The sequence below is a fragment of the Caloenas nicobarica genome, chromosome 17, assembly GCF_036013445.1.
Source record: "Caloenas nicobarica isolate bCalNic1 chromosome 17, bCalNic1.hap1, whole genome shotgun sequence".
NCBI lineage: Eukaryota > Metazoa > Chordata > Aves > Columbiformes > Columbidae > Caloenas > Caloenas nicobarica.
The window spans coordinates 5452062-5468112 of NC_088261.1; the positions used below are offsets into that span (position 1 = coordinate 5452062).

The window sequence follows — 16051 nt, forward strand, 5'->3', positions numbered from 1 at the left end:
CCCTGACATCCATATGAAAGCTCACCCAAAGGATTTCTGGGCTCATTCAAAGCTCTCCAGGCTCCTCCAGCACAAGTTAAATTTTTTGCCTTGCTTCTGGTCTGAATTTACTCGCTGGAATAAGCATCCACAGAACTGTGCTGAGCCACAGCCACGTTGGAGAGCACAGGCCAACTTTTTTTTCTGGCCATACGCACCAGGACGTGTTTATTCAGAGCTTGGAAAAATAATTCAACTTTTATTTTAGCTCAGAAGAGGGACCAAGGGGTCACCTTTAAGCTAAGGATGGCATAATAGAGGCTGCGCAGAGAGAGCAACGTACAGAAAGCCAGGGAAGTGCTCTCTCCAGAAGGAAGGAGGAAAGAAAGACCCCAAGACCCCGAGTGGGTATGTATTTAATAGAGCAGGTTAACTGGGACCAGGATCCAGGTCAGCCCCATTCTTCAGCTCCATCTGTCCCACCTCCGTATGGATGTAGGCAAGTTCACAGCTGCCTCAACTGACATATTCATGTATATTCGTGCCACAAGATGCAACGGCGTACCTTCGGCAGGCTGAGCAAAAGCCAGAACTTCTGCAACACTCCTGGCCCTGAGTTTTCTCCTGCTCTTGTACGTTGCTGCCAAGTCTCTGTCAAAGAAACCGCAGGGAGAGAGAGAGGTCTGGGGGGAAAGATGACTGGATGCTGGATAACCCAGGTGACTCAGGCATGCAGGGTTTTGGAGACAGAAAGAAAATCAATGTATCGGAAAACCACCACCAAACACTGGGGATTAAATTACTTTTCACTCAGCACCCTGAGTTGCCAAAAAAAAAAAAAAAAGAAGGTTTAAAGCACAGCTGGCAGCACCTAAAGCCCGAGCAAGTCACGGACCAGGAGCTGCAGCACAGTCCTGCTGTCGCTGGACTCACTGCCTGTCACCCGCGCAATCCCTGCTCTCCACAGCAACACTCATCAATCTCCCAGGGATGCTCCAGGGCTTAGCCACTGCCTGCCAGCCCCCAAAGATCCCTTCCCTGATGGAGCACCTTGCTGCACAGCACAGTACGTGATATTTTCTTTGCTGTATTAATACAGCTGTCGTGACCAACATCTGCCACCTGCCAGCATTTGCCGCAGCAGCCTTGTAAGGGACCACTGGTCCAGAGAAGCCATTCTGTGTTCTGGCACCAAAGCAACTGCATGGGGTGGTGCAAGGCCTGAGCTGTGCGGAGGAGGGGAGAGGACCAAGTGCGGCCAACGAGCAGCATCTCAAGCAGAAAAAGAGCCACAGTGCTGCACAGGCTGGTGTTATTTGGGTTTGCTCTTGAGGGTTACAATAGGACAAGGCGTGATGGTTTTAAACTCAAGGAGGGGAGATTCAGGCCAGACATGAGGAAGAAATTTTTTACACTGAGGGTGGTGAAACACTGGCCCAGGTTGTCCAGAGAGGTGGTGGATGCCCCATCCCTGGGGACATCCCAGGCCAGGCTGGTCGGGGCTCTGAGCAACCTGAGCTGGTGCAGATGTCCCTGCTCATGGCAGGGGGGGCACTGGATGAGCTTGGAAGGTCCCTCCAACCCAAACTAGTCTACGTTTTACCACCACGGTTTGCTAGAAGCCCACGATTCAGCCTTAAGAATTTGTATCTCTATGCTTACCCTGGCACTAACTTCGTCACAGCATTTAGTGCCAAAAGAAACGTGCAGGGAGACATGAGAGAGCAGGTATTGGGCAGCGGAGCAGCTCGCCGTTGCATCAGCGGCCCCGGGTTATTTTTACGAGGAGCGCAGAGCGCGCACTTGGCCGCGGCTCACCGTTGGTCTCCCAGCGCAAAACATGGAGCAGAAATCAGCTTAGTCATGATGCTTTGGAAAAGGGTAACCTCAGCAGGGAACGGGGCCTCTCTGCCTGGAAACACGCCCGTCAAAATAAGTTTCTCCAGTTCCTCATCTCGTTGCCCCATAGGGGAGGAGAGAGGAAAGGATCTTATTCTCCATAAGAAAAGGGAAAGGGATATATTGGTATCCTTGCAGGGGTTTAGCTACACAGAACAGGGATGTGTCAATATCTTGAGCTCATACTGTAGGACATGGGACATCCATCCTCAGTCTAGAGAAGGAGATTTGGGTCCCTGATGTCCTCAAGCCATATCTGCATGCTGCTGCACTCGCTCCACCCTTCCCAACACGGTTTATTGAGTGTAGAGAGTTTTATGAAGCACTAGCAGAGCCAGGTTCACACCGTAGCCCGGGCAGACACACCCCAAGCATCACTGCAGATTTTCCTCAGCAAAATTAAAGAAATGTTTAAATATTTCAAAAAAGTACTTTCCCTCCTTTTTAAAAAGCGATGGAGTCTATTATTAAGCAAAACATCCACAAGAAACAGCAGTGAATGACTCTATCTCTTCATACACTCTTACAGGAAATTAAAGACCCGTTATCAGCAGTAAGTCCAGGAAGGTGATGCCTCCAGGTCCCAGCTCAGACCCCTGCCCTGTTGCACCAGGCACATCATCACGATGGACAGCCCCTTCCCAAGAAGAGCTTAAAAATGCCACACGCAAATCAAAGGGAGGCATGTGATGGGTAAACACCTTGCAGTTCAGCAGCAGAGATGAGAACAGATGAGCTAGCTCTGAGTTTGCCGTCTCCAGGAGGGAAAAACAAACAAAATCCTAGGATTTTGCCAAGTGTGCTCTTGGCAGAAATTCAGGGGCCTGATGAACTCACTGGGACCTGCTGAGAGATATACACATCCCCTCCAGGGATACCCCCAAAATATCTGGGGTTCACTACGTGATCCCCAACAGGAGCTGGGTCTTGCTCAGATGTTCCCCCCCTATGACACAGCCAGGACACTGGTGGTGCCGTCCCTCCAGGAGGGATGCGGGAAGGGCTGCACCCCTCTGCATCACACAGGATGGACCCACAAACATCAGGTGCACACCCCAGCTGGGGTGTTTGCACCTCCCCTCCCCGCTCCAGGTTACACCAGCATGTGAAGTCTCACGTGCGGTAATGAACTTGGACGACTGATGCCATGGCCCTGGTCCAGGCAGCTCTTTCCCAAGGACAAAAAGGCACGGGAAGGGTTTGGAGGGTGGAGAAACCCGCTTGTGTCCAAGCCCAAACAGCAGCTCATGGAGGTTGCATTTTTTTGGAAACCTGGCCTTGAAGGCACAGCCAAGGACTCTCTCATCATTTGGGGTCACAATAAATATCGCACAAGGGCGAGGAACGATCTGTTATCCCAGTGAGGCAGAAAGTGTTCCTCATGGGGGAAGGTCTGCCACACAGAAAGACAAAGTGGCAGAAAGCACAAATAATTCACAAAACAAAGTGCTAACTCCCAAAGTACTAACGTTAGGTGAACATCACTTGGTCAGCTGGAAAGCCCAATACTCTGCAATCAAACCACCATTTCCAAGCAGGTCCTCCCTGTCCAAAGACACACAAGCACAGCAGTAACCAGGTTTTTTCCCTGGAACTCAGAAGAAGGAAGGTCAATGCTCGCTGCAGAGCGGTTTCCCAAGCCAGCACAGTTATAGAGGAGCGATGAGACCATGGTACCTACCGGTTTGGGGCAGTGGATGTATCTAGCAAGGCTGATGATCAAGTCATGAGTGATCGGATCCACCAGGTTTCGAAAGCTGGCATATCGATAGAGGACATCATCCAGAGAGGTGGACTCCATTCCTAAATCCTGCAGAAAACAGGGTAATGGAGCAAGATTAGATGTGCTACAAAAGCCAGTGCTAGTGTGGATCTTAAAATTAGCCCACATTGGTGGTCCCCATGAGGAAGCCAAGAAGAAAGGGATCCCCAACACCACCCAACACAAGGAAGGGACACGTGAACATGTCACCCTGGGGAAAGCTGCACTCCTGTGCTACATGTGCTCTGCAAAAAGGGGTTTGGGCTGTGGGATGAACAGCCTCATGCTTCTCACAAGCTGTAAGTCCACTGAGTGAACAGTACGCTTGCAACAAGGTAAAATCAAAGATGACTCCAGAGAACACGACAGCTCAATCAGCGTGAAACTGGAATTGGAGAATAAATACAGCATAGATGTGCTCTGGGTCTGCTGTGCTTAGGGAGGAGGGAATGAGCCTAAAATTGCAGCAAGGGAAACAGAAGGATAAATCGGGGGGTTTGGGGAAGAGAAGTGCTGAGATTGCCTGGGGAAGGGGTGGAGGCTCTGCCGTTGGAGACTGGACAAGGATGTGTCAGGAACAGTTCAGATGGAGCTGATCCTGCCCTCGGGATGGATCAGACCTCCTGAGGCCCCCTCTAAGACTATTCGCTCTGATTTTCAATCCTTAGACATAACAATTTGAGGAATTTTGGCAGAGAACTCATCATTCTATGAAATATGTTGGTGCACAGGGATGAAGAAGGGAAGGGTTACACATAACGTACTCCTTTTACTTCAAATATTTTATCTCCACTATGTTTTGTTCCTCAGCAGCAGCCCATAAGGACAATGACGACATCCTCACGTTGGTACCTCCACTAGCACCAAGAAAAATGACTTCTGACCCTCAAGAGCAGCCACACTGGAGTTCGGGCAGTTAAAAACCCATGCGTGTGGGGCTGTTCTCCCTCGCCAGGAGCACCCAGCTGATTGCAAACGTACCTAGTTTGGAAAGTAAAGCAGCTGAACCAATTTATGATCTATCCCACGGCTCCCGCCAAGTTTACACTTTAAAAAAAAAATGATTTAATCTCAGTGTCGAGATCTAGAGCTAAGATGAGGGTGTGCGCTGTGCTCCCCGGGAGCAGCACCATGACAGCCAGGCCAGCCCACCAAGGCTGCTCCGCTGTGGTTGGATTTAATTAGGCTGGAAAAATTAATCCCTTCGTTCAGGTCTGTCCTGTTCCTCACATATTCCAGCACCGCGTGGATCCACGGGTCTGACTGCACAGAACCGCGTGGGTTCAGGAGCTCAGGCTCCTTTGCAAGAGGGGGAAAAAAAAAAGGAGAAATAGAAATGGTGCAGATAAATTAGGGCAGGGAGATCCTCAAAGCAAACTTGCACTCTTTAGGCGAGAGAAACACCTCTCCTAACCGCAGCCTGGACGTTGCCTTCCCAGTCTGGCAGAGCTCAACATCAGGATTAAGAAAACATCAAGTAAAAGCTGGATTTGGCCCACGGTCATATGGCATCGCTGGCAAACACCACACACATCCGAAGGAGCCGGTTTTGGGGCTTGGTAGAAGTAATCCCGCACACACAGCTCTCCACACACTGGGATCTTTGAGGATCAAAGCAGGCTTAGCATCTTGCCACTTCCCTTTAAGCATCTCAAAAGTCTGATAATATTCTCTTGAGCTAAAATTAAAATGTAGAACCAATAAATCGGAGAATTTCTCCTCCTGTCTCCTGGGAAAACTGAAATTTTTCACATGAAGCATTCCCTTCTCCCTCCTGGTACACATTTTTTATGCACAGATGTGTTTCTCAGCTGCTCCCTAAGTCTCCCTGCCACACCAGCACTGTCTCTTTTCCACCACATGTAATATTTTAAAGCCACTCAAGGCTGAAACTTGTTCGAGGCCAAGTGATGAGCTCATCTGCAATTTAATAACTTAACACCAGTTCACTCTGTCAGCAGCAAATCACGAAGCGCTAGCTGTGGAGAAAACGCCCAGCATCTGGCTCGAGTCGCTCGGGGTTTGTTTTCAGCACGTTCCCTTTTCCCAGGGGATCTTTACCTGGTTAACAAGTGAAACTGTCAATAGGAAGAGTATAAGGATTTAAAATTATAGTATTTATGAGCCAGGCAGGACCAAGGTGTGGGATGGAGGGATGTTTTTCTAGTGTGCACCCAAAACCTTGCACAGTGCTGAGGGGTTTGGGGAGGGTTTGTGCGTGTGCGGCAGGAGGAGGGGAACACCTCTGCACCCCTGAGCCACCTCGAGTCCTGACGTCCCCAGGGCACTAGCAGGAGGTGGCCCAGGGGACATTTCAGAGCAGCACGTCCAACAGCACATCGACCCCCATCAGGCAGCCGGTGCTAATGCCCAACTTGAGCAGGATTTGGGATTAATGGCACAAAACAAGCGGAGAAAATCAGGAATGCAGAAGTGACTGAAAGCAACTCAAAGGCTGCAAGTGGATCAAAAAGCACCAAGGATGAAGCTGCCGACCCTGACGTGAGGCAGGTCCTTGAGCAGACTTGAGCTGCTGCCCCCGAGTCTGTCTTACCAAAACATGCCCCTCACTGAGCACATCAGCTTAAGTCTTGCTTTGCCAGGCAAGACTAAGGACTAGGGAGCAGAGATCACTTTGGGACTAAACAGAAAAGCAAGAGTCTTGCTCAATTCATTTTGCTGAGCATCCTCCCTGCCATCACCCGTCCCCTTCCTGCAATTTGTCTGGTTTGTTTCTGGATTCAGGAGACCGAGCGAGCCAAACCACTCATCAGTCCTTGGGGATGGCTTATCCACTGGAAGGAAAGCTCCCTGCCACCAACTAGTTGCATTCAGCCTCCGCAAGAGGAGGCTTCTGCAAATGTGGCAATGCCAAGCTGTGAGATTTGGAAAAAAAAAAACCACCAACAAAAAAAACCCCACAAACCAAAACAACAACCGACAAACACACACACAAAAAAACCAACTGAGAAGGAATTAGAAATATAAGTCAAAGAAGTCCAGATTAAAATTGTAACACCTCTTTCTACAGCAGCCAGTGGTAGGAATTTCCCACCTACAGCCATGAAAGGCAAAAGAGAACCCAACCATTTTGGAAAATCACCGAAAACATCACGGCAGGTGAGAGCCCAGGCACGGTCAGTCCTGCTGCTCCACACAGCTGATGCTGTGCCAGGTGCTCCCTTCAACTTGGGTCCCTTCTGCAAGCAACAACCACAGAAACAGCCCCTCCACCCAAAACCAGCCCCAAGAGCTCACCGTTGACTTCCCCAGTTTCCCTGTGAATAAGGAAAAATAAATGCAAGGCATTTGGGAGCTGTACCCCCAGCTTTTATTTCCCTAGTGTTGGGTAAAACCACTTGTGATTCCTCTTCTGCTGCCTGAAAAAATGCAGCAAGACAATAGCTAAGAGTTGATCAACTGGCTTTTGAAGCTCCAAGTTGTGTTTCCATGAGACAAAACATCGTGTAATACTCCCCTAAGCCACAAGGAGCCATAAACAGCGGAAGTCAAGCCCATTTTCGCTTATTAAACTATTTATCACTGCAAATTGAATTGCAATTAGAGGAATATTCAGCAGGTCCGCGTGAGAAGTCATACGATAAAGCAGGTTATGCTGTTGCTGCTTTCATTAACACAGAGCGAATGCAGTTACTGGCTGCCTAAATGAGGTTACTGTGTAAAATACCACCCCGAGGTCCTGCAATCACGGCTGCTCATAAATATCCCAATAGCTTCTACTTTATCCAGCACATCTTCCAAAACTGCTTCTTATCTCCACTAATAGCCGGAGCAGTGTGATGAATTTCCAAGCAGAGAGGCTGGTCTTATAAACAAGGGTCAGGCATGAAGGAAGAGGAGGATTAATATTGTGGGCAATCAATCATCCGCAGCAACTTATCTGGGAAAAATGATTTTATGAGGTGAACATTAGCAATGCGGTGAGTAAGGTCAGCTCAGCGAGACAGGCATGGGAGATGTGACTCAACGGCGGGCACAGTGCGGGTTGCTCAAAGGCAACGCGGTCGGTTTTCTTGTCCAAGGACATATTTGGCAGCTCAACCTCCCTGCCTTGTGAAGTACCCCTTTGAAAACAAGCGAACAAAATTTCTTGCCTTTGATGCTTAGGATGTTCAACTTCATCACAAATTCTCCAGTGTCTGCTTGAATTATGAGGTCAGTAAGCCACTGTAAAACTTGATATTTATGGATTTGCCAGCTGTAATGGGCCACGGCTGGCCACAGCATCTAGAATCTGCCTCCACCTGTTTTGCGCGTGATGAGCCCTCCAGGATTTGCTTCACTGCTAGAGTTTGGTGCTGCTTTACTTTCCTATGAGATAAGGCCATGCGATGTGGAAGGGCATTGCTGGAAAGATTATCTGCCTGGTGCATTTATTGCAGCCCAACAGCCCCGGTCATCCACATACACCCCCTATAAACCATCCGTTTATACACTGCAATAAGGCATTTTACACATGCTATAAACAGCTTAATTCTTAACTGGGTATCCTAAGGAATCAAGGCTGAAATAGTCACGCTGTCCATCCATCCCCCAATTGTCTTCCCCGGACAACTTTTTAACCACAGGAACCAATTTCAACTCAGCTGTGACCAGACAACTGGTGGTGGGACCAGCAGGTCTGGATGGGGCATCACAGAAGGTATCCTGGGAGCCTCCAGACCAACAATTGCTACTGCAAATTTCTATATCTAATCCACCAGATGGTGCAAAAATGGAGTTTAAATATACGGGATGCTTTCTGTTTAAGAGAGTAAATATTAGTTTGGAACCAAGGATTGCTCATTCAAGCCTCAAGTGAGGGTGCAGTTAGAGAAGACGGTCAATGTTTCAGCGAAGAAGTAAACATTTCCCTGGCAGACTGACTCAAATAATAAATGGTGGCAGCTTGAACCCCCTCCAAGAGGCTGGAGTTATAGAAACTCAGAGAGACAAATTAACGGGCAGAGATATGATGCTGCCATCCAGATAATAAAAAACTGCGAATAAGAGTTTTGCAGAAGAACGCACTGCCCTTTTCTTAAACTGTGGGGCAAATGCAATTGCCCCAGTTGGAGTTTGCTCAGACCACAGCTACCGACTTCTTCAGGGACGCACCTGTGGATATTTAATGATAATAGATGGCTTCAGCTTCCCACCCCATCTTGATTAACCATGGGATCCCAGTATAGAAAAAAGCTTGGAAACACCATTTGGGGAAGGTGACTCCAGGCCTTCCTTTGAACAATTCAAAAGATTTAGATCCATCACCACCTTTAACACCTTCAGCTCACAAAATCCTGTTCACTCATCCTTTCTAAACCAGCAGGAGCTGCCCGCAACCCAGGTTCCCATCCAACCCAGTGCATCAATCTGAGGCCGTTGCTCCAGCTGGAGCTCCAGCCCCAAACCAGGATCCTGTTGGCCATGCGGAGCCTCACCAGATGGCTTCTGGTGGGACCTGTCACTTCGTCCTCCTGCTCCCCAGTCGGATGGGTGACAGCAGCCACCTCCCAGCAGTCTCAGCCCTAAGGTGCAAGAGCCTCTTTTCCTCTGCACGGAAACATTCCCAGGGAGAACAAACCACAAACCCCTCCGGTTTTCCTTCTGCAAAGGAAAGACGCGGGAGAAAAAAGCCTCAGGTCTAAGGGCAAAACTTGGAGGAGGCTGTGAGCAAACGCACGGTTCTCTCCGGTTTGCCGACAGCGGAATGCAAACACCGAAGGGCCACTCTCACCTCCTGCTAGCCAACTCCGCCCAAACCCCCCCACATTACATGGCTAAAATCCAAAGAAAAAGGTTAATGCATCAACCCTGCAAGACACCCACCCTGTTAACTCTGCTTCTGCTGCTGGAACTCACATTAACAACTTCACGGTGAAGCATTAAAAGGAAAAAGGACAAATTTAATCAAGCATCTGCCATTTCCATCCTTGTGTGTCTGCTCAAAGAGTTTTCTGGAGTAACCCGGAGGCCCACTAGAGTGTCCAAAACCACAGGTCAGAAGCAGAACTTCAATTTGTCATTCTTTTTGCTCTGTGACTAGTGCCTTTGACTATTAAAGGCAGTAAGGGTTGTGCAGGGACTCCTGTCCCAGCACAGGTCAGTGGCTGATCCCCAGGACAAAGGCTACGTGCCTCTCCCCCACCACCCCGCACGCAAAAAAATACTTATTTTCCCTTGCAGAATTCTCTGAGATTTTTGTTGGAAAACGGGCTTACAGGACAGGATGCACCTCATCTCCCGTCAGGTAAGGATGCAGGCTTGTCACCTAAGCTCAGTCTACTGCCAGTTCATATAAAGACAGTGATTCATCCTATTCTAAGGCAGCTGGGCTGAGTCAGTCTCTGGATGTGGCTGTCGCTATCAGTTATCCGCCAAGAAAAGCCCCTCTAATTAGTTTATCCTAGACATTTAATGTTTAGGCAACTGGAGCAGGAAAATCCCACTCATACAGTTCTCACCTTTTTTTCCAGCACAGCAAACGCAGAGCTCTGCATGGCTTTCATACCCACTCTTCCATCCAAAGAAAAGCCCCATCTGTTTTGCAGCTGATCATCCATCAACACGAGCTACTTTTTTAAATCTTGCTTTAGGCCCCCACTGTTTTTTTGGAGGTAACCGGGAGCTCAAACAACTCTTGTCCTTGGAAGGTGACAGCAAATGCCTCATGGGCACTGAAGACTTATTTGTGCATGCAGATATTCTACCATGTTGTGTTCACATGCACTAAATACACGCAGGTCTTTTAATATGTATTTATGGGGTGGGGGGGAAAGGCAGAACTGAGATCCTTGCAGGAAAGGGGAAGAGATTTCCAAATAGAATATGACACTATCAGATGGGGCGGAATCACTCGCCTTCGTAATTACCACTGCCTGCTAGAGACCGCCTTGGTATCTGGGCATACAATAAGCGGATGATTCCCAATACAAGAGCAGCATTCACATCACACGCCATTCCCTGTTTGAAATTACAGACGAGTCTCCTCGCACGCACTACAATTGATGAGAGTTCTTGGAGCAACACTGAGTCTACGTGCACCTTGTGCAATCTGCTTCTTATCCCCCACCTGCACGTACTGCATTGCATTAACAGCAATGAGCTTTACACATCCCTGAAAATACCTCTGCTAAGGGATAAGCCAAAAGTCCAAAAGTCTTGACTCAGATGGCCCAACCTTAATGATGAATCGAACAGGGAACAAAGCTTGAGCGATTGTGCTGTCTGTCCATCCTTGCACCTCTCTGTCCTTCCCCGGATAACTCTGTGTGTCAGCCCGTCACATTAAATGACAGGAAAGGGGTGAAAGTCTCAGAGGTAATTAAGGTCCTGTAAGTTTGGGGGAATTGGTGTCAGAAGAAGGAAGAGACTCCAGTAAGAGAAGGACCAGGACCTGGCTGTGGTGCACGTGCATGGCGGCAGATGGATGGACAGGAGGACAGATGGTCTGCAGCTGAGACACCCAGCTGGGATCTCAAGGAGGACACTGGGAGAAGCTGGATTTTCCTAGTGCTGAGGTTTGGCGGATGTGATGGACAACCAAGATAACACCTCACCTGGACCTGCCGTGGGCTCCACTCTGTTTTCTAAATAGAAAAGATGAGAGAATGGGACTCCTCACCTCTCACTCTTCCCTGCTCCAGTCCAGCCGCTTTCTCCAAACTGCCCTTACTTGACAGATTAACACAACCCAGCACGAGCTGCCCGGCTCTGGCATTAATTGTGTTGAACCAACCCCTGGTTAGCAGGAAAGCAGGATTTATTGCCTTGGCCCACTGGAGCCCTATCTCCTGTTTCCAGCAGCTGCCACCACGAGAGATTCCAGGAGGAGGTCAGCGCGGGTCTCCTTGTGATGTACAACAGTGCAGCCCTGCCCGTGGGGTGAAAAGCCCTCCCTGAGCATGGGGTAACCAGCTGTCCCCAGTACAGCTGAGTATAGAAGGAATTGCAAATCACGGCTGAAAAGTCACATTTGCTTTTCTACCCACTCAAAACGCTGCTTTCTGAAGATCTCCCCTCCTCTCCTCAGCCAGGAGAGCTGTCGCAATCCAGTGATGGAAAAAGAAACTTGATAATTTCGGGGGATCAATCAGGTCTATGCTAGCAGCGCTGCCAAAAATGCAGATGGGGATTACCCACGGCTATCTGATACGGGGTTTTGTTTTGATGTACAGCTCTGCCAAGCAGCGAGCACGCAGACAGCCAAGCTGCCAGCGAACACTCCCACATCACCCCCGAGTACTGAAATTCCCAGGCACATCATGCTGAACCTGCAGCGTCGATAATGACGTTACCATATCACCAGGAAGCCTCCCGGACCCCCCCAAACGACCAGAAGAAATCAATCCGTTACTGCACATACAATAAGAGCTTGCAATCCAATAACTGCTATCCAAAACCTGGTTTCACTTCCAAGCCCTGGGCTGATTATTATTGCATTAGCTATGGAGGGACATATTGTTACCGGTCAATGAATGCTAAGCTCTACTTCAAAGGGACTGAATTTTGGCAGGATATACAAATCCTTCGACAATTGCTTTGGGATCCTTCAAAGCAGATAGGTGCTAGAATAAAACCCAAGATCTTATTGATCCAGGCACTAATAAAAATAAGCATCATCGTTCCTCAACACAGCTCTTTTCCAGAGTAGGTTATTCAAGGGAAGTAATTTAAGACATCTTTGAGAGAGAGAAATATTCAATTAACTCTTTAAACTGTCTGCCACAGAAGTATGTGAACATTACAAAAAGATAATTTAAACGAACAAATTGCAGCTGACTCCAATAAAAACACGTTAAGCCATTTATGCCACTGCAGGAGCCTGGGTGGGAGGAGCGCAGGGACAGAAATGGGTTTGGATAGACTGTGGCGAGGGAAGAGCCAGACACCAAAACCTGCACCACTGGCACCACCTGAGCACACCAAATACACCTCCACTGCGCTGCACAACACAAGAATCTGGCTACGTATCACTGCAAGAAGGCGCGTATTAGAGATTTTACACTGTAAAACCTGAGGAGGAACAAGACACAGGTAGATTTTAGCTCAAAGAAAGAGATGAAAAAAGAGGGCTAAACTTGACATTGAAATAAAACCTCCCTGCCCTTTCTCTGCATTTAGACTTATCCTGAGTTAACGACAGCCTGTTCCACATCAAGGATAAAGCCTCTTTCTACGCTTGGTACCATCTCAACGGTTAAAAAGAGGCTTCCAGCAAAGGGGCAAAACAAACAAATCCCACAGCACCAAACTCGTTTTCTTACTTAAGACAGAGCAACAGGAATGGAATAAAAATAAAGGTTTTCACAGCTTCTAATGGCTTGCCAAGAAGGCCAGCATCACACAACTAATTAATAGGGACAACATGAATTTCAATTCTGTCATTTGCAAATCCAGCATCACAGTTAACCTCAAGCATGGACAAAGTCCATTAATAAAGCAGATTCATGTAATGGGATTCAAAGCAATGGCAAGTCAATACATAAACCACTTGTACGCTAGAATAATCTATGCTTTGCATAAAAATCATGGTAACTGTAATGCTGTGTATTTATATGGAGACATATTCAAGACCAGCCCAGGCCACCTAATGAGCTTGGCGGAGTCTGTTTCTCCGGCATGGGATGCAGCCGACGCTCGGAATGAACGGCTGCCTAAGAACTACCCAGCGAGAAAACCAGATAAAGATGTGCACGAAGCGGTTACAGCAGGGAGAAGAAATGAGGGAGGATGCTATTTAACACAGATGGCTGGCACTCCTAAATTCACTCCCCTAAAAAAGGGAAAAGGATTTATTATGTGCCACCATGTCCCTATGAACATGGTAAAAAGAGGCTTCCATTGCTGAATGGAGATGCAGACCCATGGTTATCATCCAATGTGTTCCTAAAAGCCACGCGAGAGGCGGAGGTTGTCGGAGCAACTCAGGGAAGTTTTTCACAAGGGAAGATCATCAAAGACTCTCAAAGTTTCACAAATGACGGAGTTACTCCGGTTTTGGGGAGGTCCCCCAACTCTGTTTGTTATGAGTGGCAGGAGTCAGGACTCTCCATGCTAGTTGACGAATTGTTGCAGAGTCTTGGGCAAATAACTTGATTTCTCTTTTCTTCAGCTTCCCTGGCAGCAAGATGGAGAATAAAACGATGGAAAGCCAAGCAGATCTGTAGTGGTGCAAAGATGCCTGAAGGTGCAGGTAGCTCAGCCCACGTTCTGAAAAGCTTGGTCCCCAGCGCTGGGGCAGCGTGAGCTTATTGAATTAATCCTGATAACCACACTGATTAGTCTGTCGAGCATGAAATGGAGCCCTTTAAGGACCACATTCACCAACACCTTTATTTGGGAGGCCATGGTTCTGCTCTCCTCCTCCTCCTTTGGGATACCTTATCTCACGCTTGCCAAATCCGAAAACCACTTAAATACCTGATTAACTACAAGCAAATGTTTAAGTCCAACTGAAGCCAAAGGGCTTTGATTAGCAGAGCACTTAATACAGGCTTTTGTTAAGCGAAACTTCTCTGCCACTGCCCTCTCCACCTCGGTCCCTTCACAGCAGCACGTTATGACTCCAGAAGCGATGGCCAAGCCACACCACAAACATCAGCTCACGAGAGCGAAATGCAGCTTAAGTGATCAGTGGAAGAGCATTTTGCACAAAATCAGGCAGCGAGGTCCCAGGAGACGCCGGCAATTTGCAGGCTGGGCTGGTCCATGAAGTGCTCTGCCCTGCAAGAGCCAGCACACGGACTTGCCAGCAAACATTTCCAGTAAGTGCTAATAAAATCCTCCTCTTCATTTCACCACACATCCCTGCAGAAGGGCTGGAGGGTGGTGGCTGCGAGGGATGTGACAGATTAACCCACACGCGGCCAGAGACCCCTGCACTTGGCCAAGAAGAGAAATTCGTCCAGGTTTCATTCGCGGTGCTGAACAGACACAGACAATAAACAGCTTCTTCGCTGTTGTTCCATGCCCCTTGCCCTGTTTGCAGGCTCTGGGTCCTCTACAAGGGGGAATAGGTGCTCTCTGCACCTCCAAACCCACAGCAGCAAGGCTGGGAGGTGGAAGGGAAAAGCAAAGCCATCCCCTCCTGCCTGCCCGGGAGCCGCCATACATCTTGCTCAGCAGTAAGACGTGTCCAAGTCCCCCCTCCCCAATTTAAAAATGAGACTATTTCTGCTTTGTTTGACAGTCAGGGCCATTAAGTTGCTCTTGTTGATATTTCATTTCCCAGGAAAGATGCCGGCAGCGTGTGCCAGACGAACTCGGGACGACCTAGACAGAAAACGCACCTTTGCCCAGGAAGCTTCTGCGAAGGAAATTCAGCACATGATGGATTTGTGGCAGTGTGATGCCCAGCAGATTGCACGCTATTAGCTGACACTTGTGCATGACAATAACCACACCTCGAGCTCACTTTGCAGGAGACGGCTTCTTGGAAATCTGCTGCTTCCACTGCTGAGTCCTGCCAGAGCGCGTGCACTTCAGGCTGACATAACGCAGATTTCAGTACAGGCTTTTGCTTCTTGTTGCTCCCAACCTGACTGGGAGTTTCCTTCCACCCTTCTACCCACCCTCCACTGTTGTGGTCCGAGACAAGGACTAGAAGGATCACCAGTCAGTCCCAGTAACAAGGCAGGAGGCAGCTCTAGAAGAGCCGAGGCAACGCACCCATGAGTTCTGCTCCTGCAGTCTGCAGGGACAGCCAAAACCTCCCCTTGCACAAACCTTGGAGGAACATCAGTGAAGCACCCAGCAAGAAAAGCCTCTGTCTCCATGCCCTGGGTTATTTCCCTGTTGCCTTACAACGTGACACTATCCCAGGAAGCAGAGGCCTGAAATGCCGGCGGTAACAGAGCACCCTGCTAATCCCTCGTACGTCTCCGTGGGTGGTTGAGCCTTCCTGGGAAAACTAAGCTAGACTCCACGAAATGCTATGGCCAAAGAATATTTCCACAGGTGCTAAACCAAAAATCTTTGGCTTGAAACTCCCACCACAGCATTACAGGCCAGGAACGTTTACTTTCCAACTTCAAAATAGCCAACACTAATATTTTTGACCACCAGTTTCTCCTGAAGTTAACAGCAGAGAAAGAAGAACCCTAGAAACCTTCGGGACGCAGGACCGACCTCTTAATATTGCTTTCCAGATACAACCGCAGGGCTGAATAATCGCTGAAACTTGATGCAAGACGATGAGCTGAGCAAGAGCAAAGCCAGGATGAGCTCACCACGCAGCTCTGTCCGCTGGTGAGCAGAGCTTTCCCTTCCCTGCGACAGTCCTACCGAGACATCCACAACCCTGGGCTGTAATTCCTCAATTGGCCATGAAACAGCTGATTTCAATAGCAAGACAAGCACTGAGACATGACTTATACAGTCATTGGGCTGGTGACCAAGTGTAGAAGCAAC

At 48.6% G+C, this 16051-nt stretch overlaps 1 protein-coding gene across 1 annotated transcript in view; it reads right to left on the bottom strand.

Annotated features, from left to right (window-relative positions):
- The window catches only part of LRRC75A (leucine rich repeat containing 75A), a 67879-nt gene that overhangs the window by 37424 nt on the left and 14404 nt on the right, over positions 1–16051 (bottom strand). The window contains exon 2 of the mRNA XM_065647111.1: positions 3560–3688. Coding sequence (XP_065503183.1) covers positions 3560–3688 — 129 coding nt within the window. The remainder of the gene's footprint in view (positions 1–3559; positions 3689–16051) is intronic.